Raw genomic sequence first — 23,048 nt, 5'->3', positions numbered from 1 at the left:
TTGTAGAAACACAGAAACCTTAAACTTTTGTTATATTGTCTTGTTTCTCCTCGTCTCCTCTCCGCTCCTCTCTTGTTTCCTTTCCTCTCTTGTTTCCTTTCCTCTCTTCTCTAATCTGGTTCTACGTTTGTCATATGGGATATTAATATTTGTGTTAAATAAAGCTTGAGTCATTGGACGGTGGGGATGATATGAATTAGCAAAACAAACCTTTAAGTTCATCAAAGAACCTTTATGTTGCACCTCTTTGAAGGAACCTTTTCTGGTTCTTTGAAGCTCCTTGAACGTTGTTTTTAAGGTAAGTGGTTCCTGAAAGAACCTCGGTCTGAACCAGAAACGGTTCTTCTATGGCATCTAAAGAACCATATTTGGTTCCAGACCTTCATCTTTATTCGTGTCATTTTTTGCACCGAAAAGCCAAGATGCCAAATTCCTCCTCCTCGCCTCCTCAGTTCCTTTCCTTCCCTTCAAGCACAAGGAAACGAAGGAGGAGGAAACGAACGAGGGATTCCTCAGGACCCCTTTCGTCTGCTTAGAGTTCAAAGGTCGCGGCTTCCCGCTCAGAGCAGTGACATCACGGCGTTGCCGTCCTCCTCGGGCGCCTGGAGCTGCGTCACGACTCGGATGAGAGGGATCCTCCTTCAGGTCTTCTTTTGAGACGCTGAGGGAGGGAGGAGGAAGGAGGAGGGAGGAGGGAGGAAGGAGGAAGGAAAGAGAAAGGGAGGAGGAAGGAACGAAAGAGGAAGGAAGGAAAGAGGAAGGAAGGAGGGAGGAGGAAGAGAGGAAGGAAAAAGGAAGGGAGGAAGGAAGGAGGGAGGGAGGAGGAAGGGAGGAGGAAAGAGGAAGAGAGGAATGGAGGAGGAAAGAGGAAGGGAAGAAGGGAGGAGGAAAGATTAAGAGACGAGGGAGGGAGGAAAGAGGAAGGGAGGAAGGAAGGAGGGGGAGGTGGAGGAAAGAGGAGGAAAGAGGAAGGAAGGAGGGAGGAGGAAGAGAGGAAGGAAAAAGGAAGGGAGGAAGGAAGGAGGGAGGAAAGAGGAAGAGAGGAATGGAGGAGGAAAGAGGAAGGGAAGAAGGGAGGAGGAAAGATTAAGAGACAAGGGAGGGAGGAAAGAGGAAGGGAGGAAGGAAGGAGGGGGAGGTGGAGGAAAGAGGAGGAAAGAGGAAGGAGGAAAGAGGAAAGAAGAAGGGAGGAGGAAAGAGGAAGGGAAGAAGGGAGGAGGAAAGAGGAAGAGACGAGGGAGGGAGGAAAGAGGAAGGGAGGAAGGAAGGAGGGGGAGGGAGGAGGAAAGAGGAGGAAAGAGGAAGGAGGAAAGAGGAAAGAAGAAGGGAGGAGGAAAGAGGAAGAGACGAGGGAGGGAGGAAAGAGGAAGGGAGGAAGGAAGGAGGGGGAGGGAGGAGGAAAGAAGAGGAAAGAGGAAGGAGGAAAGAGGAAAGAAGAAGGGAGGAGGAAAGAGGAAGGGAGGAAGAAGGATGAAAGAGGAAGGAAGGAGGAAAGAGGAATGAAGGAGGAAAAAGGAAGGAAGGAGGTAAGGGGAGGAAGGAGGAAAGAGGAAGGGAGAAAACGATTAATGCAAGATGAGAAAAAGTGCTCAACTAATGAACTGATGAACTAATGAACTGATGAACTAATGAACTGATGAACTAATGAACCAATGAACTAATGAACTAATGAACTGATGAACTAATGAACTAATGAACTGATGAACTGATGAACTAATGAACTGATGAACTGATGAACTGATGAACTGATGAACTAATGAACTGATGAACTAATGAATAATGAACTGATGAACTAATGAACTGATGAACTGATGAATAATGAACTGATGAACTGATGAACTAATGAACTGATGAACTGATGAACTGATGAACTGATGAACTGATGAACGAGTTGTTCTCCTAGTTAAACTCAAACACAGTAGAGCCGGTCCGGCTCCCAGCCAGTTCTCTGTAAAGTTTCCTGAATGGACAGGAGTTCACATTAAAAGCATCAACAGGAGAAAGTTACACGTTTCCAAACCTTGTAAAGTAAGAACTGAGTTTAGTTAGTGACCAACTCACCAAACATAATTCTCATTTCCCTCTGACGGAAACAGTATAGTTTTTATTTTAAGGACAAAAGAATCCCTACTATGAATGTCTTCTATTTGCATTTACTTGAATCAATTTTATTTTGAAATTCCATCTGCAGTTTCAAGATGGATTATCTAGTTTTCAAAATAAAAGCGTTTTTTTTTTTTTTTTTACCAGAACCCAACCTTCGACCAGCTGCTTCTCATTGCGGAGACGTCTTCGTCATCAAGATGCAGCTAAATGCAAACAACTCTGCCAACCGAGCCAGTCATGTTATATATTATGTTTTCAAAACATTACCTCAGTTTTTCTTCTTTGCAAGCAGATCCTGCTGTTGCTTCTCGGCTTTCCGTTTCTTATACTGGGCTATCTCGGCCATCTGCAAGCTCTGGGCCATTTTCCTGTTGGGACAAAGTGGACAGCGTGAACACACACACACACACAGACACACAAACACGCACACACACACACACACACACACACACACACACACACACACACACACACACACACATTTTTGGGGAACTTTATAATTTGGATTCTTTCTGAGAGTTTTTTTTCATGTTTGTGCGTTTTGCGTGGCGCTAGATTTGGGAGGCGATTGGCCTAGCTTAGCATAAAGGGCTGGGAGATTAAAAAAAAAGATGGGGAAATACTTATAGTATAAATATTTAAGTTGAGGCAACCAAAATATTTCTTTTAGTTTCAGAATAATTTGAGTACATTGGGGGTACCTTTGGTGTCTTTGGGTATCTTTGGACACCTTAGGTATCTTTGAATACCTGAGTTACCTTTGGGTAGACTAGGTACCTTTGGACACCTTAGGTATCTTTGAATACCTGAGTTACCTTTGGGTAGACTAGGTACCTTTGGACACCTTAGGTGCCTTTGGGTACCTTTGGTATATTTGGGTACACTAGGTATCTTTGGATACATTAGGTACCATTGGGTACTTTAGGTACCTTTGGATACCTTATACCTTTGGTACCTTTGGATACCTTTGGGTACACTAGGTACCTTTGGACACCTTAGGTACCATTGGGTACACTAGGTACCTTTGGATACCTTATACCTTTGGTACCTTTGGATACCTTATACCTTTGGTACCTTTGGATACATTAGGTACCTTAGGTACCTTTGGGTATCTTAGCATAGTGCATTCTTGCTATCTTTATACTGTTATTATAGTGGTCTTGTGTGTCCAAATTGGATCGACTTCGATGCTGCACGTCCTCCGGACCCCATCGGCACACCCGCCAAGTGTAAATGAGATTGGATTAACTAATTAATTAATTGCTTTATGGTGAGATCCTACTTAGTTTGAGACTCTGCACCCCAAACCAGCAGGAATACCTTCTGGTATTTCATCTGCTAATAAAGGAGTATCTTATCTTATCTCTCTGGTTTTTCTTTTCAATGGATTTCTCCCAGGACTATTAGTCGAGGCGTTCAGGGGAGCACAGATTAAAAAGAGGGAGAAGAATAAAGCAGAAAACCAAAAATTGTTCCTACGCGGATTTGACCTCCGGAGGAACAGGAAGAGGTTTGTTGAAGCCGTCTTTCCCTACGAGCCAGTAGGTCTCCTCTACTCCTTTCCCCTGAGAAAGAGACACACACACACACACATATATATATATATATATATATATATATATATATATATATATATATATATATATATATATATATATATATATATATATATATATATATATATATATATACGGCGGTGACAGACTGGACTTCAACCACATGCGGAAGTCTCAAGTTATTTAAAAGCATTGCACCTGGACTTCCTGCTTCCCTCTCAGCTCCACCTTGTAGCCGAGGTTTAATTCCTGCAGGACTTTCACTGTACTCTCGTGAATGTGGATCCTGTAGGCTGCAGCGGGACAAGAACAATGGATATTATATTTTGCGGAATAAATGTGAGAATAAATGTTAAAAAATATAATTAACTAGAAGAAGGATGAAGAATTGTCAACGTCAAATTTACAAGAAGACATGCTTTCTATGGTTTCAGAGAAATTTACAAAGCAGCCTAAAAAACAAAATTCCTAGTCTGATTATTTCATCCAGAAACGGTTATATCTTTGTACATACGCAGCCCGCTGGACTCCATACGAGACGCGGTGGTCACTGTGTCTCCAAAGAGACAGTAGCGAGGCATGGTGAGGCCTACGACCCCGGCTACACATGGACCTGTAACAGTCAAACACACGCCACCATTTTGTTTTTCTCTAAATGACCATAATTTACTAAATGAACATCATGTTGTATTGAAGAAGACTTGAAACTAGAGATTGAGACATAAACGCATGTTTACAATGTTTACTGAGGGAATACATCAAGAGAAGTAGAGTCATTTATATAGACTTCTATACAACCAGAGGAGTCGCACCCCGGTGGTCAGGAGAGAGAATGCAGCTTTAACACATGAAGCATATACTTCTATACAACCAGAGGACATTAGAGAGAAAATTTGAGACTATTAGTCATATAAAAGTGCAGAATACAAACTGTATTTTTGTTTAGGCTGTTTTTACACATAAACTATATGTATACCTTACATTCTGCTTTCTATTTATCTTATGGACTCGTTTTCAGGCAGGACGTTGTGTTCAGGTGTTACAACTAGACTCAGGTTTGTTGACGGTGTCTCTTGTACAATTGGCTTAATGTAGTGTCAGAAATACATCAAGTATGGCCAATGGAGTGATATAAAATAACATCAAAACAACCCATTGTCATGGGTATGATTGGAAACACAATAGTTGACCCGTTGATAGAGGGTGAAGTTTACCTGTGTGTAGTCCGATACGAATCCTGACCGGAACGTCGGGCATGTGTCTCATTTTGAAGGTTCCCACGGCGCTCAGGATGTCCAGCGCCATGTTGGCTATCTCTGCAGCGTGGCGGTTGTCGTTCGGGACGGGAACGCCGGACGCCACCATGTAGGCGTCGCCGATGGTCTCCACCTGGAGCAGAACGGGAAGCAGCGAACAACAGGTGTGAGCTAATGCGATCTACCGCCACAGTGCTCATAGAAACAATAAGCGACGGAACCTTGTAGACGTCATGGTTTCCGATGATGGCGTCGAAGACCGTGTAGAGGTCGTTGAGAAGGTCGACCACCTCGATGGGTTCGCTGTTGGCCGAGATGGTGGTGAAGCCGACGATGTCGCTGAAGTAAAGCGACACGCTGTCAAAGTGCTCCGGTTCGACCGTACCGCCCACCTTCAGAGCCTCGGCCACCGACCTGACGGGAGATGACGGGACGGTTTAAATCTTCCAACAAAACAAAACATGGCGACGCAAAACATATCCCAGCAATCAAAATACTATTTTTTCCAGGTTGGAACCCCACAGTGTTCAATATCAAGTAAATAATAATGAATTCTGTGAGTAAATTTTGTAAAATATATAAATGAACCTGTAACAACTTTGACTTTATTTTATTGTGAAAAACGCATTTGTAAATAATATGTTCTATTATTAAAATTTTATTTTGAAAATACGAATGTTAATTTTTAATCATTTCTTCAATAATAAATTCACGTGGTTATTTATTTCCCATTATTTTATGTATTCATGTAATATTTTACACTTTGGGGCTCCATATAGAGATTCAATAACATATACCTTTTCTGCACAAATTCTAAATTTGAATAATTCTCATGTTTTTAAAATCATTTTAAAAATTCCTGTTCAGTTTTTTCGAACCAATCTGCAATGTGCAATGGCTGCATGGTCGAGCCTGCAATGCATATTTAGCCAATATCATAATTTGGCACCCATATGTGTGTCTGCATGGAGTTACTATCCTACTTTCTACAATATAATCCTGAATCCAATGAAACAATCCCATTATCTTTCTGCCGAGCTAACTTCCTGCTGGCCTCCAGACACACGTCCTCTCCTCTCCGACCCTCTCAGCGGGTTTTAATCTGCGAGGTTTTGTCTCTGTTGGACTCACGGAGGAAGCATCTGAGTCAGCAGCTTCTCCGTCTTCTGCTTCTCGATCTCCAGCTCCTCCGTTCGCTCCCGGATCAGCTCCTCCAGGTTGGACGAGTACTGCTCCAGCATCCTCAGCATGGAGTCGATGATGTTGGTCTTCTTCCCCTTGTTGATGTTCTTAAACTGAAGGGAACAAAGGGAGGACAAATACAGAGAAGTACAAGAAGTTTAACTGCCTCAGTCCAGTAGAAGCAACAGAACCCTTCATACCGTCAGAATGAATATATGTATATTAATTTAAATAAGAAAGTCAGCACTTAAATGGCACTTACTGATAGCATTTCGTAGTTTATCTTTCTTGAAGAAATTATACTTTCTTGATTCTTGTTGTTCTGAGTTTGTACTCATGGTTGAATGCACTAATTGTAAGTCACTTTGGATAAAAGCGTCAGCTAAATGAAACGTAATATTCCCAAATTATATTGACTTCCAAAAAATAGACCAATTTAAATCCAATATGCTGGAAATTCCATGTAAAACCAGCTTTTACACCATCAACAACACTATAATGTCTTCTCAACAAATGGCGTTTTAAAAATGTGAGCAGTTTATTGAAGAGGCAGTGGGTTGGTTTAGTGCTCCAGCACCAACAACTCAACACTGGTGGTTATATACCAGTTCAACACCAGCTCACAGGGCATTGTGTAGCATGTAGAAGTAGACATTAAAGCCTAAAGTGTTTAAATCCTTGCATCCACCTGGTCAAAGATCTCCTCAAAGCCCGGCCTCTTGTCCTGCTGCTCGTTCCAGCACTGCTTCATCAGCTGGATGCACTCCAGAGGAGCGTAGTCCGAACTGACCACCGGCCGAAACAGCGGAGGAGGCTTACGCAGCTTCTCCACTATTTCTGAAACGCAGAGAAAGCGTCAGCTGTCGTTTGTGAGAGAGAAGAAAAGCCTTGTAGCCAACACAACATTTGGGACGTGTGCGGATGAGCTATACGTTTGGTTGTGTAGTTGTTGTTGTGTCCTTGCCTGCGGCGGACATGTCCATCATGCAGTAGGGAGGCCCTCTCACCACCACCTCCTGCATGATGATGGCGAAGCTGTACACGTCTCCGGCCGGCGACCCGTGAGGCTCCGGCTGCCCGCTCCTCAGGATCTCCGGAGCCGTCCACAGCAGCTCTGCGGCGGCAACACGGCGTTGCGTTAGCTAGCCGCGACTCACACAGATGGTTCTCTAACCTGAGCTGCTTTCAATCTTTCGCGCTCACCTTCTGCAGGTTGCTCCTTGTGAGGGAACCTCTGGGCCTCCAGGACCTCGTTGTAGCCGAAGTCGGTGACCTTCAGGACAAAACGGCCGTCCACCACGCAGTTACGGGACTTGAGGCGAGTGTGGGACACGCCGCGGTGGTGGAGGTACTTCATACCCTGAGACCGAAGAAGCACTTCAGTACATCATTGAATTTGAGGTACTTGTACCTTTCATTCCGCTTTCTACTTCCACTCCACGATTCATCAGAACAATTTAACTCAAGATTCCTGCACTCAAAACATAGAAAAGTGCTTTTCTAAAGATGAAGAAACACAAGCAAAGCTGAAACGATTGCGCCTCTAATCAATTATTGAATGAGAGAAAATATATTGTCTACTATTCTGATAATTGCTTACAGCTTCTATAATGTGAAGAATTTCTGCTTTTCCTTTTAATTATTTTAATGTAGTTTAAAGTGTGTAGGATTTGACGCCATCTAGTGGTGAGGTTGCAGATTGCAACCAACTCAAACTACACGAGTCAACGCAAACATTTTTAAAAGCCCTATCGAGAGCCAGGTGCATACAGTCTTTTCAAAATAAACTTCACCGGAAACAACTTCATTAGGTTTAGGCAACAAAAGTGCCGTTATTTAAGTACGCAAATTGCGCAACAACTAAATCCCCGTTAACTTCAGCTGTGGCATCATGGGTAAAAACCTGTCTCTATTTGGTGATCGCAACCGCAGAATCTTTACAAACCAAACAATCAATCAACTATGTGATATTCATACTTTTGCTTAAGCAATGGCGTCCGTGGAGATGAAGTATGAGTACAGGCCAATGTTGGGTTGCAGAAGGAGGGAAGGTTATACTGGGAATAAACCACCTGCTCGCCGCCCTCCTCCCTCACTGACCTTGATTAAATCCAGCAGCAGCGACGACTTGAACATCCAGTCCAGCTTGACTTCGTCGTTCAGCAGCAGGTCCTCCAGACTCCCTCTGGAGCAGAACTCCGTCACGATGGCGAACACGCCGCAGTCGTGGAAGAAGCCCAGGAAGAGGTTCACGTTCTCGTGGCGCATGTCCTTCATCTGAAGCCAGAAAACCGTGTTTTATATATATATATTTATATATATATATACTGTATATACTTAAGCTGATGGATACCGTCTTTGTCCCGTACCAGTTCAAAAATGTGTCTGGTTTTGGGGTTGATGCTGCTAAACGACCCGTCTGGAAGTCTCTTCAGCCACGCCCAGTCGCCCTGCAGGAGAGAAAACACCCAAACTTTCTCACTTTACTTCTTCTTCTTATTTCTCTTGAACTGTCAATCAAAATATCAACAGCCTTATGGACGAAACATAGACTGCATATGAAGACGTTGTTGGGATAATCCAATCGATTTATGCTGTGTCTAAAAACTTGCATTCTCTCTACTGACCACCAGGGGTGACTCCTCTGGTTGTATAGAAGTCTATGCTTCATGTCGTAAAGCTGCATTCTCTCTCCTGACCACCAGGGGGTGACTCCTCTGGTTGCATAGAAGTCTATGCTTCATGTCGTAAAGCTGCATTCTCTCTCCTGACCACCAGGGGGTGACTCCTCTGGTTGCATAGAAGTCTATGCCTCATGTGTTAAAGCTGCATTCTCTCTCCTGACCACCAGTGGGCGACTCCTCTGGTTGTATAGAAGTATATGCTTCATGTCTTAAAGCTGCATTCTCTCTCCTGACCACCAGGGGGCAACTCCTCTGGTTGTATAGAAGTATATGCTTCATGTGTTAAAGCTGCATTCTCTCTCCTGACCACCAGGGGGTGACTCCTCTGGTTGTATAGAAGTATATGCTTCATGTGTTAAAGCTGCATTCTCTCTCCTGTCCACCAGGGGGCGACTCCTGTGGGTGTATAGAAGTATATGCTTCATGTGTTAAATCTGCATTCTCTCTCCTGTCCACCAGGGGGCGACTCCTCTGGTTGTATAGAAGTATATGCTTCATGTGTTAAAGCTGCATTCTCTCTCCTTTCTACCTCGAAGATGACGACGTTGGAGTTCTCGTAGGTGGCCGGTGATTGGGTGGAGACCGGCGATGTGCCGCCTGATTGGCTCCTCGTGCCGCTCACCCGGCCGTCGTCCACACTCAGCTTCTATAAAGGAGATATTATTATGGTATTATTATTATTATTATTATGGAATTATTATTATTAATACAACAAAGGTTCAGGGTGTGATAAAAACATTTGTTTCCATTAGTTTCTAGTTTGAACTAATTTTAACGGCAATCTCGCCACAGTGGTGGAGGGACTACTCAGTTGACTTACTTATTAACAAATGAATAAATAGAATGGTTTAGAAATAATCTGTTACAAATAAAGGTACTGCATTCAAGATTTAAATTAAATTAAACTAACTTAAATCAATTCAAATTCAAATTCCTATTAATATTCAAATTATTTATTTAAGCATTTTGTGTGTATTTTATTAATTAGTGTATTATACGTATATTACTCTGAAAACGTTATTTAAATGTTGCATATATTATATTTTATATATATGTGTATATATATATATATATAGTACATATTGATACTCTATATATATGAATTAACTAATTATATGTATTGATGTATTAATGAGTTAATTCATGTATGTACTAACTGCTTCATATCTATATCTTAATCTAAATTATATTTAATTTGTTGGTTTTATATTTTTGTATATTTTTGTATAAATAAACTACTAAATAAAGTGATCTGTCATTTTTATTGAGTCAATGTTTAAACTAATATAAAATAGAAATGCTCCAGTGAAAGAATCTTCAGATGTTCAATAAATTGGGATTTATTTAATTGAAATGCTCGTTAACCGTCACAATCGGAGAGGGGGAGGGGCTAACCTTGTTGCTTAGCGACGGGTTGATGAAGGTGACGTCGGCCAGAGTCAGAAGGATCCGGTTCGCACCTTTCACCAGCCGGAGCTGAATGATGCGCTGCCTAGAAAACAAAACTACGTGTTCTTAATACAAAACTGTTATTATTTAAATCATAATCGTGAGGTTATTGACTTCCTACCTGATGCAGTAAATAAACGCCACGCCGAAAACAGAGGCGGCCATCGCTCCAAGGAACATGCTGAGGGTCGAGAACAGATCCACGCCTGGGACGAGAACAAACATTTTGCTTTATTTTTTATTCTTTTTAAAACATTAAATGTGTTTTTTGTAAAGAAATTGAAGAACAGTTGAAGTGTTTTGGGTCGTGCCAATGCAGGAAACCATTAGATTTAAAAAGTCAGTAAATCCAGTGTGTGTGTGTGTGTGTGTGTGTGTGTGTGTGTGTGTGTGTGTGTGTGTGTGTGTGTGTGTGTGTGTGTGTGTGTGTGTGTGTTCCTGACCCCCCGAGCAGAGGACTCCAGGAGTAAACCAGCAGGACGAGTCCTTCCGGGGTCCGGAGCCGCGAGGGAAGTGGATTTCCCGACCCAGGAAGCGCACAGAGCCCGTCTCCATGTCGATCCTGTCAATCAAGCCGATCACGATATTTAGATAAGATACGATAGAACTTTATTGATCCCGAAGGAAGTTCTTGTGCAAGAGTTTGATCAAAGATCACAACGAAGTGTACAAGATAGAATAATAAAGGCTAAAATAGAAAAAGCAATATTGTGCATGACTCAAAGAGCAGCCTTTAAACGTGTGTGGCCCTTTAACTCGTCACACACCTGTAGGTGGGCCTCAGCTCCCAGGAGTCTCCGTCCGTGTCCAGGATGAGGAAATCCAGCAGAGCGGCTCCGGAGCCGTCGGTCCTGATGGGGTAGCTGAAGCCCTGGAGTCATATTCATGTCATATTCATGTATTCATGTCATATTCATGCCATATTCATGTCATATTCATGGCCTATTCATGTCATATTCATGTCATATTCATGTCATATTCATATTCATGTCATATTCATGTCATATTCATGTGATGTTCATGTCATATTCATATTCATGCTATATTTATATCATATTCATGTCCTATTCATGTCCGATTCATGTCCTATTCATGCTATATTTATGTCATATTCATGTCCGATTCATGTCCTATTTATGTCATATTAATGTCCTATTCATGTCATATTTATGTCATATTCATGTCCTATTCATGTCCTATTTATGTCATATTAATGTCCTATTCATGTCATATTTATGTCCTATTCATGTCCTATTCATGTCATATTAATGTCCTATTCATGTCATATTTATGTCAATATTCATGTCCTATTCATGTCCTATTCATGTCCTATTTATGTCCTATTCATGTCCTATTCATGTCATATTCATGTCCTATTCATGTCCTATTCATGTCATGTTTATGTCATATTCATGTCCTATTCATGTCCTATTCATGTCCTATTCATGCCATATTCATGTCCTATTCATGTCCTATTCATGTCCTATTCATGTCATATTCATGTCCTATTCATGTCCTATTCATGTCATGTTTATGTCATATTCATGTCCTATTCATGTCCTATTCATGTCCTATTCATGCCATATTAATGTCCTATTCATGTCATGTTTATGTCCTATTCATGTCCTATTCATGCCATATGCATGTTCTATTCATGTCCTATTCATGTCCTATTCATGCCATATTCATGTCCTATTCATGTCCTGTTTTGTTTGTGTTTTCGGTCAACGGCCTCGACGTGGCGTGGACAACAAGACACACCCGATGTGAGAGGAAGCTATTGTAACTCTATGCAGTCTGCCCAAAGCTCCTCATGCATGATGCCGGTCCAGGCCTGAGCACATGTACATGGAGAAATGTTCGGATTTTCATGTATGTTTAAAATACCTTAAAGGTGCTTCAATATAAATAAAGTTATCATTATTATTATTATTATTATTATTATTATTATTATTATTATTATTATTATCGTTTTTATTATTATGACCTGGAAGTCCAAGTTGCTGGTGTGGTTTGCCAGGTTCCCCCCAGACATCCACTCCCTGGCCTCCCGGACCTGATTCACCGCGTGAGCCATGAAGAGGACGGAGCTGTAGATGGTGCCGAAGAGCGGAGACACCTGAGGGACACACGGGGGGATTGAACCGCCGAGTCATCTCAACAGTGCAGACACACGCACACGCATGCACACACACACGCACACACACACACACACACACACACACACACACACACACACACACACACACACACACACCTGCACACACTCAAACACACACACCTGCACAAACTCAAACACACACACACAGCTGCACACACTCAAACACACCTACACAGTCACACACACGCACACACACACACACACACACACACACACACTCAAACACACCTACACAGTCACACACACGCACACACAGTCAAACACACACACACCTACAGACCTACACACATACACACACACACACACACACGCACAAACACATACACACACTCAAACACACACACACACCTGCACACCTATACACACACACACCTGCACACACTCAAACACACACACCTGCACACACCTATACACCTACACACACTCAAATACACACACCTTCACAAAGCTACACACTCCAACACACACACACACACCTACACACCTACACAAACATAACTACACACATACACACACACATACACACACTCAAACACACACACACCTTCACAAACCTACACACTCCTTCACACACACACCTATACACACACCTGCACACACTCAAACACACACACACACACACACACCTGCACACACATAAACACCTACACACACTCAAACACACACACCTTCACAAACCTACACACACACACACAGACACACACACACACACACACAAACACACACCTTCACAAACCTACACCCTCCCACACACACACACCTACACACACTCAAACACACACACACTTTCACAAAGCTACACACTCCTACACACACACACACACACACCTACACAAACATAACTACACGCATACACACACACACATACACACACTCAAACACACACACGCCTTCACAAACCTACACACTCCTACACACACACACCTATACACACACACCTGCACACACTCAAACACACACACACACACACCTGCACACACATAAACACCTACACACACTCAAACACACACACCTTCACAAACCTACACACACACACACACACACAGACACACACACACTCAAACACACACCTTCACAAACCTACACCCTCCCACACACACACACCTACACACACTCAAACACACACACACTTTCACAAAGCTACACACTCCTACACACACACACACACACCTACACACCTACACAAACATAACTACACACATACACACACACACATACACACACTCAAACACACACACACCTTCACAAACCTACACACTCCTACACACACACACCTATACACACACCTGCACACACTCAAACACACACACACACACCTGCACACACATAAACACCTACACACACTCAAACACACACACCTTCACAAACCTACACACACACACACACACACACACACACACACACACACACACAGACACACACACACTCAAACACACACCTTCACAAACCTACACCCTCCCACACACACACACCTACACACACACACACACACACACACACCCTCTCACCTGCTGAGGCCTCAACGTCCGGGCCACCTCCCCCCTCTCCACTGCCTCCCCGTAGGCGTCGTAGAAGGACGTCTGCGGCGAGTCGATGGTGACGGTGAGCACGGCGTCGTACGCGCGCCGCAGCTTGCTGTTGCCGCGCAGCGCCGCGTAGCTCACGTTGCGGTGCGGCAGGCTGTAGAGCAGCGCGTCGTACGGCACGAACACCAGCGAGCCGTCGGTCAGCCGCATGTCGTAGGCCGCCTCCAGGAGCCGCTTCTGGGCCGCGCCGCCGATCAGAGCCGAGTGCATGCAGAGCACCGCGACTGCAACGAGACACGGGCCGACCATGACGCGTTTCTGCAGAGCTCAGAAGTTAGAAGTTTAAAAAAGTCACTCACGTCGTATTTCACTCATCTTGCGGAGCTTTGTCAGAGTTCGCCGGATGGCGTGAGGCGTGTTCTCCGTGAAGCTGACGAGTCGGACCGGCAGGCCGTGACTCCTCAAGGAGTCGGCTACCTGGACGGGGCAGAGACAACACAGAGGTACACGCACTGGCATGGACGAACTACTGACCGGAGTCAGGGAACAAAGAGTCAGGGGACAAAGAGTCAGGGAACAAAGAGTCAGGGAACAAAGAGTCAGGGGAACAAAGAGTCAGGGAACAACGAGTCAGGGAACAACGAGTCAGGGGAACAAAGAGTCAGGAGACAAAGAGTCAGGGAACAAAGAGTCAGGGGAACAAAGAGTCAGGGAACAAAGAGTCAGGGAACAACGAGTCAGGGGAACAAAGAGTCAGGGGACAAAGAGTCAGGGAACAAAGAGTCAGGGGAACAAAGAGTCAGGGAACAAAGAGTCAGGGGAACAAAGAGTCAGGGAACAAATAATCAGGGAACAAAGAGTCAGGGGAACAAAGAGTCAGGGAACAAAGAGTCAGGGGAACAAAGAGTCAGGAAACAAAGAGTCAGGGAACAGACAAAGAGTCAGGGAACAAAGAGTCAGGGGAACAAAGAGTCAGGGGACAAAGAGTCAGGGGAACAAAGAGTCAGGGGAACAAAGAGCCAGGGAACAAAGAGTCAGGGGAATAAAGAGTCAGGGAACAAAGAGTCAGGGAACAGACAAAGAGTCAGGGAACAAAGAGTCAGGGGAACAAAGAGTCAGGGGACAAAGAGTCAGGGGAACAAAGAGTCAGGGGAACAAAGAGCCAGGGAACAAAGAGTCAGGGGAACAAAGAGTCAGGGAACAAAGAGTCAGGGGAACAAAGAGTCAGGGAACAAAGAGTCAGAGAACAAAGAGTCAGGGGAACAAAGAGTCAGGGAACAAAGAGTCAGGGGAACAAAGAGCCAGGGGAACAAAGAGCCAGGGAACAAAGAGTCAGGGGAACAAAGAGTCAGGGAACAAAGAGTCAGGGAACAAAGAGTCAGGGGAACAAAGAGTCAGGGAACAAAGAGTCAGGGAACAAAGAGTCAGGAAACAAAGAGTCAGGGAACAGACAAAGAGTCAGGGAACAAAGAGTCAGGAAACAAAGAGTCAGGGAACAGACAAAGAGTCAGGGGAACAAAGAGTCAGGGAACAAAGAGTCAGGGAACAACGAGTCAGGGGAACAAAGAGTCAGGAGACAAAGAGTCAGGGAACAAAGAGTCAGGGGAACAAAGAGTCAGGGAACAAAGAGTCAGGGAACAACGAGTCAGGGGAACAAAGAGTCAGGGGAACAAAGAGTCAGGGAACAAAGAGTCAGGGGAACAAAGAGTCAGGGAACAAAGAGTCAGGGGACAAAGAGTCAGGGAACAAAGAGTCAGGGGAACAAAGAGTCAGGGAACAAAGAGTCAGGGGAACAAAGAGTCAGGGAACAAAGAGTCAGGGGAACAAAGAGTCAGGGAACAAAGAGTCAGGGGAACAAAGAGTCAGGAAACAAAGAGTCAGGGAACAGACAAAGAGTCAGGGAACAAAGAGTCAGGGGAACAAAGAGTCAGGGGACAAAGAGTCAGGGGAACAAAGAGTCAGGGGAACAAAGAGCCAGGGAACAAAGAGTCAGGGAACAGACAAAGAGTCAGGGAACAAAGAGTCAGGGAACAAAGAGTCAGGGGAACAAAGAGTCAGGGGAACAACGAGTCAGGGAACAACGAGTCAGGGGAACAAAGAGTCAGGAGACAAAGAGTCAGGGAACAAAGAGTCAGGGGAACAAAGAGTCAGGGAACAAAGAGTCAGGGAACAACGAGTCAGGGGAACAAAGAGTCAGGGGACAAAGAGTCAGGGAACAAAGAGTCAGGGGAACAAAGAGTCAGGGAACAAAGAGTCAGGGGAACAAAGAGTCAGGGAACAAATAATCAGGGAACAAAGAGTCAGGGGAACAAAGAGTCAGGGAACAAAGAGTCAGGGGAACAAAGAGTCAGGAAACAAAGAGTCAGGGAACAGACAAAGAGTCAGGGAACAAAGAGTCAGGGGAACAAAGAGTCAGGGGACAAAGAGTCAGGGGAACAAAGAGTCAGGGGAACAAAGAGCCAGGGAACAAAGAGTCAGGGGAATAAAGAGTCAGGGAACAAAGAGTCAGGGAACAGACAAAGAGTCAGGGAACAAAGAGTCAGGGGAACAAAGAGTCAGGGGACAAAGAGTCAGGGGAACAAAGAGTCAGGGGAACAAAGAGCCAGGGAACAAAGAGTCAGGGGAACAAAGAGTCAGGGAACAAAGAGTCAGGGGAACAAAGAGTCAGGGAACAAAGAGTCAGAGAACAAAGAGTCAGGGGAACAAAGAGTCAGGGAACAAAGAGTCAGGGGAACAAAGAGCCAGGGGAACAAAGAGCCAGGGAACAAAGAGTCAGGGGAACAAAGAGTCAGGGAACAAAGAGTCAGGGAACAAAGAGTCAGGGGAACAAAGAGTCAGGGAACAAAGAGTCAGGGAACAAAGAGTCAGGAAACAAAGAGTCAGGGAACAGACAAAGAGTCAGGGAACAAAGAGTCAGGAAACAAAGAGTCAGGGAACAGACAAAGAGTCAGGGGAACAAAGAGTCAGGGAACAAAGAGTCAGGGAACAACGAGTCAGGGGAACAAAGAGTCAGGAGACAAAGAGTCAGGGAACAAAGAGTCAGGGGAACAAAGAGTCAGGGAACAAAGAGTCAGGGAACAACGAGTCAGGGGAACAAAGAGTCAGGGGAACAAAGAGTCAGGGAACAAAGAGTCAGGGGAACAAAGAGTCAGGGAACAAAGAGTCAGGGGACAAAGAGTCAGGGAACAAAGAGTCAGGGGAACAAAGAGTCAGGGAACAAAGAGTCAGGGGAACAAAGAGTCAGGGAACAAAGAGTCAGGGGAACAAAGAGTCAGGGAACAAAGAGTCAGGGGAACAAAGAGTCAGGAAACAAAGAGTCAGGGAACAGACAAAGAGTCAGGGAACAAAGAGTCAGGGGAACAAAGAGTCAGGGGACAAAGAGTCAGGGGAACAAAGAGTCAGGGGAACAAAGAGCCAGGGAACAAAGAGTCAGGGAACAGACAAAGAGTCAGGGAACAAAGAGTCAGGGGAACAAAGAGTCAGGGGACAAAGAGTCAGGGGAACAAAGAGTCAGGGGAACAAAGAGCCAGGGAACAAAGAGTCAGGGGAACAAAGAGTCAGGGAACAAAGAGTCAGGGGAACAAAGAGTCAGGGAACAAAGAGTCAGGGAACAAAGAGTCAGGAAACAAAGAGTCAGGGAACAAAGAGTCAGGGGAACAAAGAGTCAGGAAACAAAGAGTCAGGGAACAGACAAAGAGTCAGGGAACAAAGAGTCAGGGGAACAAAGAGTCAGGGGACAAAGAGTCAGGGGAACAAAGAGTCAGGGGAACAAAGAGCCAGGGAACAAAGAGTCAGGGGAACAAAGAGTCAGGGAACAAAGAGTCAGGGGAACAAAGAGTCAGGGAACAAAGAGTCAGGGAACAAAGAGTCAGGAAACAAAGAGTCAGGGAACAGACAAAGAGTCAGGGAACAAAGAGTCAGGGAACAAAGAGTCAGGAAACAAAGAGTCAGGGAACAGACAAAGAGTCAGGGGAACAAAGAGTCAGGGAACAAAGAGTCAGGGAACAACGAGTCAGGGGAACAAAGAGTCAGGAGACAAAGAGTCAGGGAACAAAGAGTCAGGGGAACAAAGAGTCAGGGAATAAAGAGTCAGGGAACAACGAGTCAGGGGAACAAAGAGTCAGGGGACAAAGAGTCAGGGAACAAAGAGTCAGGGGAACAAAGAGTCAGGGAACAAAGAGTCAGGGGAACAAAGAGTCAGGGAACAAAGAGTCAGGGAACAAAGAGTCAGGGGAACAAAGAGTCAGGGAACAAAGAGTCAGGGGAACAAAGAGTCAGGAAACAAAGAGTCAGGGAACAGACAAAGAGTCAGGGAACAAAGAGTCAGGGGAACAAAGAGTCAGGGGACAAAGAGTCAGGGGAACAAAGAGTCAGGGGAACAAAGAGTCAGGGGAACAAAGAGTCAGGGAACAAAGAGTCAGGGGCCCCGACCTTCACCTGGAGAGAGATCCACAGAGACACAGATCGGGACTAAGAGACTTCAAAGACCTCAAAGATACACAAAACCTCAAAGAGACTCAAAACCATAGCAAAGAGACTCAACACCTCAAAGAGACTCAAAACCACAACAATGAGACTCAAAACCACAACAAAGAGACACAAAACCACAACAAAGAGACTCAAATCCACAACAAAGAGATGCAAAACCACAACAAAGAGACTCAAAACCACAACAAAGAGATGCAAAACCACAACAAAGAGACTCAAAACCACAACAAAGCGATGCAAAACCACAACAAAGAGACTCAAAACCACAACAAAGAGACTCAAACCCACAACAAAGAGATGCAAAACCACAACAAAGAGACTCAAATCCACAACAAAGAGATGCAAAACCACAACAAAGAGACTCAAAACCACAACAAAGAGATGCAAAACCACAACAAAGAGACTCAAAACCACAACAAAGAGACACAACACCTCAAAGAGACTCAAAACCACAACAAAGAGACTCAAAACCACAACAAAGAGACACAAAACCACAACAAAGAGACTCAAATCCACAACAAAGAGATGCAAAACCACAACAAAGAGACTCAAAACCACAACAAAGAGATGCAAAACCACAACAAAGAGACTCAAAACCACAACAAAGAGACTCAAACCCACAACAAAGAGACACAAAGCCACAACAAAGAGACACAAAACCACAACAAAGAGACTCAAACGGACAACAAAGAGACTCAAAATCACAACAAAGAGACACAAACCAACAACAAAGAGACTCAAAACCACAACAAAGAGACTCAAACGGACAACAAAGAGACTCAAAATCACAACAAAGAGACCCAAAACCACAACAAAGAGACTCAAAATCACAACAAAGAGACTCAAAATCACAACAAAGAGACACAAAACCACAACAAAGAGACACAAAACCACAACAAAGAGACTCAAAACCACAACAAAGAGACTCAAACCCACAACAAGAGACTCAAAACCACAACAAAGAGACACAAACCAACAACAAAGAGATTTAAAACCACAACAAAGAGACACAAACCAACAACAAAGAGACTCAAAACCACAACAAAGAGACTCAAAACGACAACAAAGAGACACAAAACCACAACAAAGAGACACAAAACCACAACAAAGAGACTCAAACCCACAACAAGAGACTCAAAACCACAACAAAGAGACACAAACCAACAACAAAGAGACTCAAAACCACAACAAAGAGACTCAAAACCACAACAAAGAGACACAAACCCACAACAAAGAGACTCAAAACCACAACAAAGAGTCTTTTTTGAGGGTATTTGTGTCTCTGTTGTGTGTTGTGGTTTTGTGTTTCTTTATGTTATGTCCCAGCAGTGAGCTCCTCACTGAAGGTTTACTGGATTCATCTACAACAACACAACTGAAGGAGGAAGTCCCACCTTGGAGGCCGTCTCCACCCAGACGTCCTCTGAGGACGAGATGACGGCGACGTTGGCCCACCGGAAGTACCGGATGAGGCTGAGCAGCACGCCGGTGGGCCGCGGCGCCGGGCGGGCGAAGGTCGGGTGGCTCCGGACATCGTCCAGATCGTAGCCGACGCAGCCCCACGGGAACAAGGCCTTCAGGGGAGCAGAGGAGGCGTGACCACAGACGTGACCACACCCCTAAAAACCCTAAACCCCTCTTGGCCCCTAAACCCCTCTAGGCCCCGAAACCCTAAACCCCTCTAGGCCCCTAAACCCCTCTAGGCCCCTAAACCCCTCTAGGCCCCTAAACCCTAAACCCCTCTAGGTCCCTAAACCCTAAACCCCTCTAGGCCCCTAAACCCCTCTAGGCCCCTAAACCCTAAACCCCTCTAGGCCCCTAAACCCTAAACCCCTCTAGCCCCTAAACCCCTCTAGACCCCTAAACCCCTCTAGGCCCCAAAACCCCTCTAGGCCCCTAAACCCCTCTAGGCCCCTAAACCCTAAACCCCTTTAGCCCCTAAACCCCTCTAGGCCCCTAAACCCTAAACCCCTCTAGCCCCTGAACCCCTCTAGGCCCCTAAACCCCTCTAGGCCCCTAAACCCTAAACCCCTCTAGGCCCCTAAACCCTAAACCCCTCTAGCCCCTAAACCCCTCTAGGCCCCTAAACCCTAAACCCCTCTAGGCCCCTAAACCCCTCTAGGCCCCTAAACCCTAAACCCCTCTAGGCCCCTAAACCCCTCTAGGCCCCTAAACCCTAAACCCCTCTAGGCCCCTAAACCCTGAACCCCTCTAGGCCCCTAAACCCCTGAACCCCTCTAGGGCCTAAAACCCTAAACCCCTCTAGGCCCCTAAACCCTAAACCCCTCTAGGCCCCGCCCCCTCAGAAGACACACCTTGTTCCAGCTCTTGCTCAGCATCGACGCCGCGTCGCAGTAGCCGGGGTTCGCCGGCCCGACGTAGCCGGACGCCGCGGTGTGGAAGCCGACGAACTTCTGCAGCGCCCTGGACGTCTCACACGGCTCCTGAAGACAACCAGAGACTCAGAGGGGAACCACGTGTAGGCACCGCAGTTTGATTCAGTTTACGACACACACACATACACACACACCTACACACACATACACAAACACACACACACACACATACACACATACACACACAGAAACACACACACACACACACACTAATACACACACACACCTACACATGCACACACACACCTACACACAAACACACACACCTACAAACACACACACACACAGACACACACCTACACACAAACACACCTACACACAAACACACACATAAACACATACACGCACAAACACACACACATACACATGCCTACACACACACACACACACACACACACAAACACACACACACACAGAAACACACACACACACACACTAATACACGCACACACCTACACATGCACACACACCTACACATGCACACACATACACACCTACACACAAACACACACACCTACAAACACACACACACACAGACACACACCTACACACAAACACACCTACACAAACACACACATAAACACATACACGCACAAACACACACACATACACATGCCTACACACACACACACACACACACACACACACACACAAACACACACACATAAACACACACACATAAACACATACACGCACAAACACACACACAAACACACACACACATAAACACACACACACATAAACACACACACACACATACATACACACACCTACACTCACACACACACACACACATACACGCACAAACACACACACATACACACGCCTACACACACACACACACACACACACACACACACACACACACACAAAGATGTAAAAGTCTGAAATAGACACAGAATAGCCCAAAAAAGACCACAAAGAGACCGCAACCAAAGATCAACCAATGTCTCGCCCGCCAGTTTGAATCCCAGTTTGAATCCCAGTTTGAATCCCAGTTTGAATCCCAGTTTGAATCCCAGTTTGAATCCCAGTTTGAATCCCAGTTTGAATCCCAGTTTGAATCCCAGATTGATCCAGTCTGATCCGGTCTGATTGGTCACCTGCAGCACGGCGTAGTCGAAGGTGGCGCCGCGGGACAGCGCCGGGTCTTTGTTGATGCGGTTGACGGCGAGCTGCGCCGCCACGCTGGGCAGCGCCTTGGCGAAGAGGGGGTCGCATCCCCACGGGCCCACGACCCCGACCCGGAACCAGGATGCCCGGGCCGGGGAGGCCAGGAGGACGAGGAGGACGAGGAGGAGGAGGAGGGACGGAGGAGGAAGAGGAGGAGGAGGGGAGATGAAGGCACGTCGCTGTGGCCGCATCTCAAGGTCAAACGCCTCCAGAGGTCATGAAGGAGGAGGAGCCTCTTCCTGGAGGAACAACGGAGTTATGAGGTCATTTCACTTCAGTTTTAAGTTGGAATCACTCCACAAAGTTACGTTAGCTGAACAAGTAGAAACACAGTAAACACAACGTAGTTTACCTAACCTTTTTCAAGGCAATCGGTTAGATTTATTTAAGTAGGATGAACTTTTACAGATACTACAAGGGACGGTGAAGAAGTTAGAAGTTAAAGTAAAATGTAAAAATCCTGCATTTAAAATCATACTTCAATTAAAAGACATCGTTAGCTCAGTTTGGCTAAAAGTGTGAAAAGCAAAAGTACTCGTTTTGCAGCGACTTCAGATTAAATCAGTTTTTCTTTTTTACACATTTTCTCTGTAATCTTTGTGTGAAACGTTGGATAAAATCTGAAATGTGACAATTAAGGAACCCAATATTTTAGGATTTGTGTAAAAATACAGTACAATACAAGTACTTTAAATTAAGTTAAATACTTGAGTAAATTACATTTTGTTCAGATCTTTCTGATATTTGAGGATTTATTGAGCTTCTATATTATTTTTTAAAAAGGTCCATGACTCGATATTTTTAAATCTCGTCAGCTGGTTGACATTAAAGGGACAGTTCACCCCAAAAAAACTAAAAATACACATTTTCTTTTCCTCTTTCCTGTCGTGCTATTTTCCAATCCCGATTCCACAGATTTCATGCACATTACTTAAGTAACTCAGTCATGATTTATCAAAATATTATTATTATTATTTTTGCCACTTTGCCACCTGTGCATTACACTGGAGAGAAGGAAGACTTCTCCGACACTCGGCAACCAAAACAATCCAGACTGATAAAAGACGCGAC

The 23,048-nt window shown here is 44.9% G+C and overlaps 1 protein-coding gene across 1 annotated transcript; it reads right to left on the bottom strand.

Moving 5' to 3' along the window:
- Positions 1–2,374: 2,374 nt before the first annotated feature.
- Positions 2,375–22,168, bottom strand: gc2 (guanylyl cyclase 2; the record flags this gene model as incomplete). The annotated part of the gene is made up of 23 exons (XM_079215840.1): positions 2,375–2,474; positions 3,586–3,671; positions 3,861–3,955; positions 4,177–4,275; positions 4,877–5,051; positions 5,140–5,332; positions 6,050–6,213; positions 6,789–6,937; positions 7,065–7,214; positions 7,304–7,460; positions 8,201–8,377; positions 8,470–8,550; positions 9,314–9,430; positions 10,180–10,276; positions 10,355–10,439; positions 10,677–10,795; positions 11,001–11,104; positions 12,221–12,352; positions 13,903–14,204; positions 14,280–14,397; positions 19,803–19,982; positions 20,724–20,852; positions 21,908–22,168. The coding sequence occupies 23 exons, from the start codon at positions 22,166–22,168 to the stop codon at positions 2,375–2,377; spliced, it is 3,270 nt and encodes a 1,089-aa protein (XP_079071966.1).
- Between the last annotated feature and the right edge of the window lie 880 nt (positions 22,169–23,048).

This window comes from Taurulus bubalis (assembly GCF_910589615.1).
Source record: "Taurulus bubalis genome assembly, chromosome: 3".
NCBI lineage: Eukaryota > Metazoa > Chordata > Actinopteri > Perciformes > Cottidae > Taurulus > Taurulus bubalis.
This window is presented reverse-complemented; position numbering and strand designations above follow the sequence as displayed.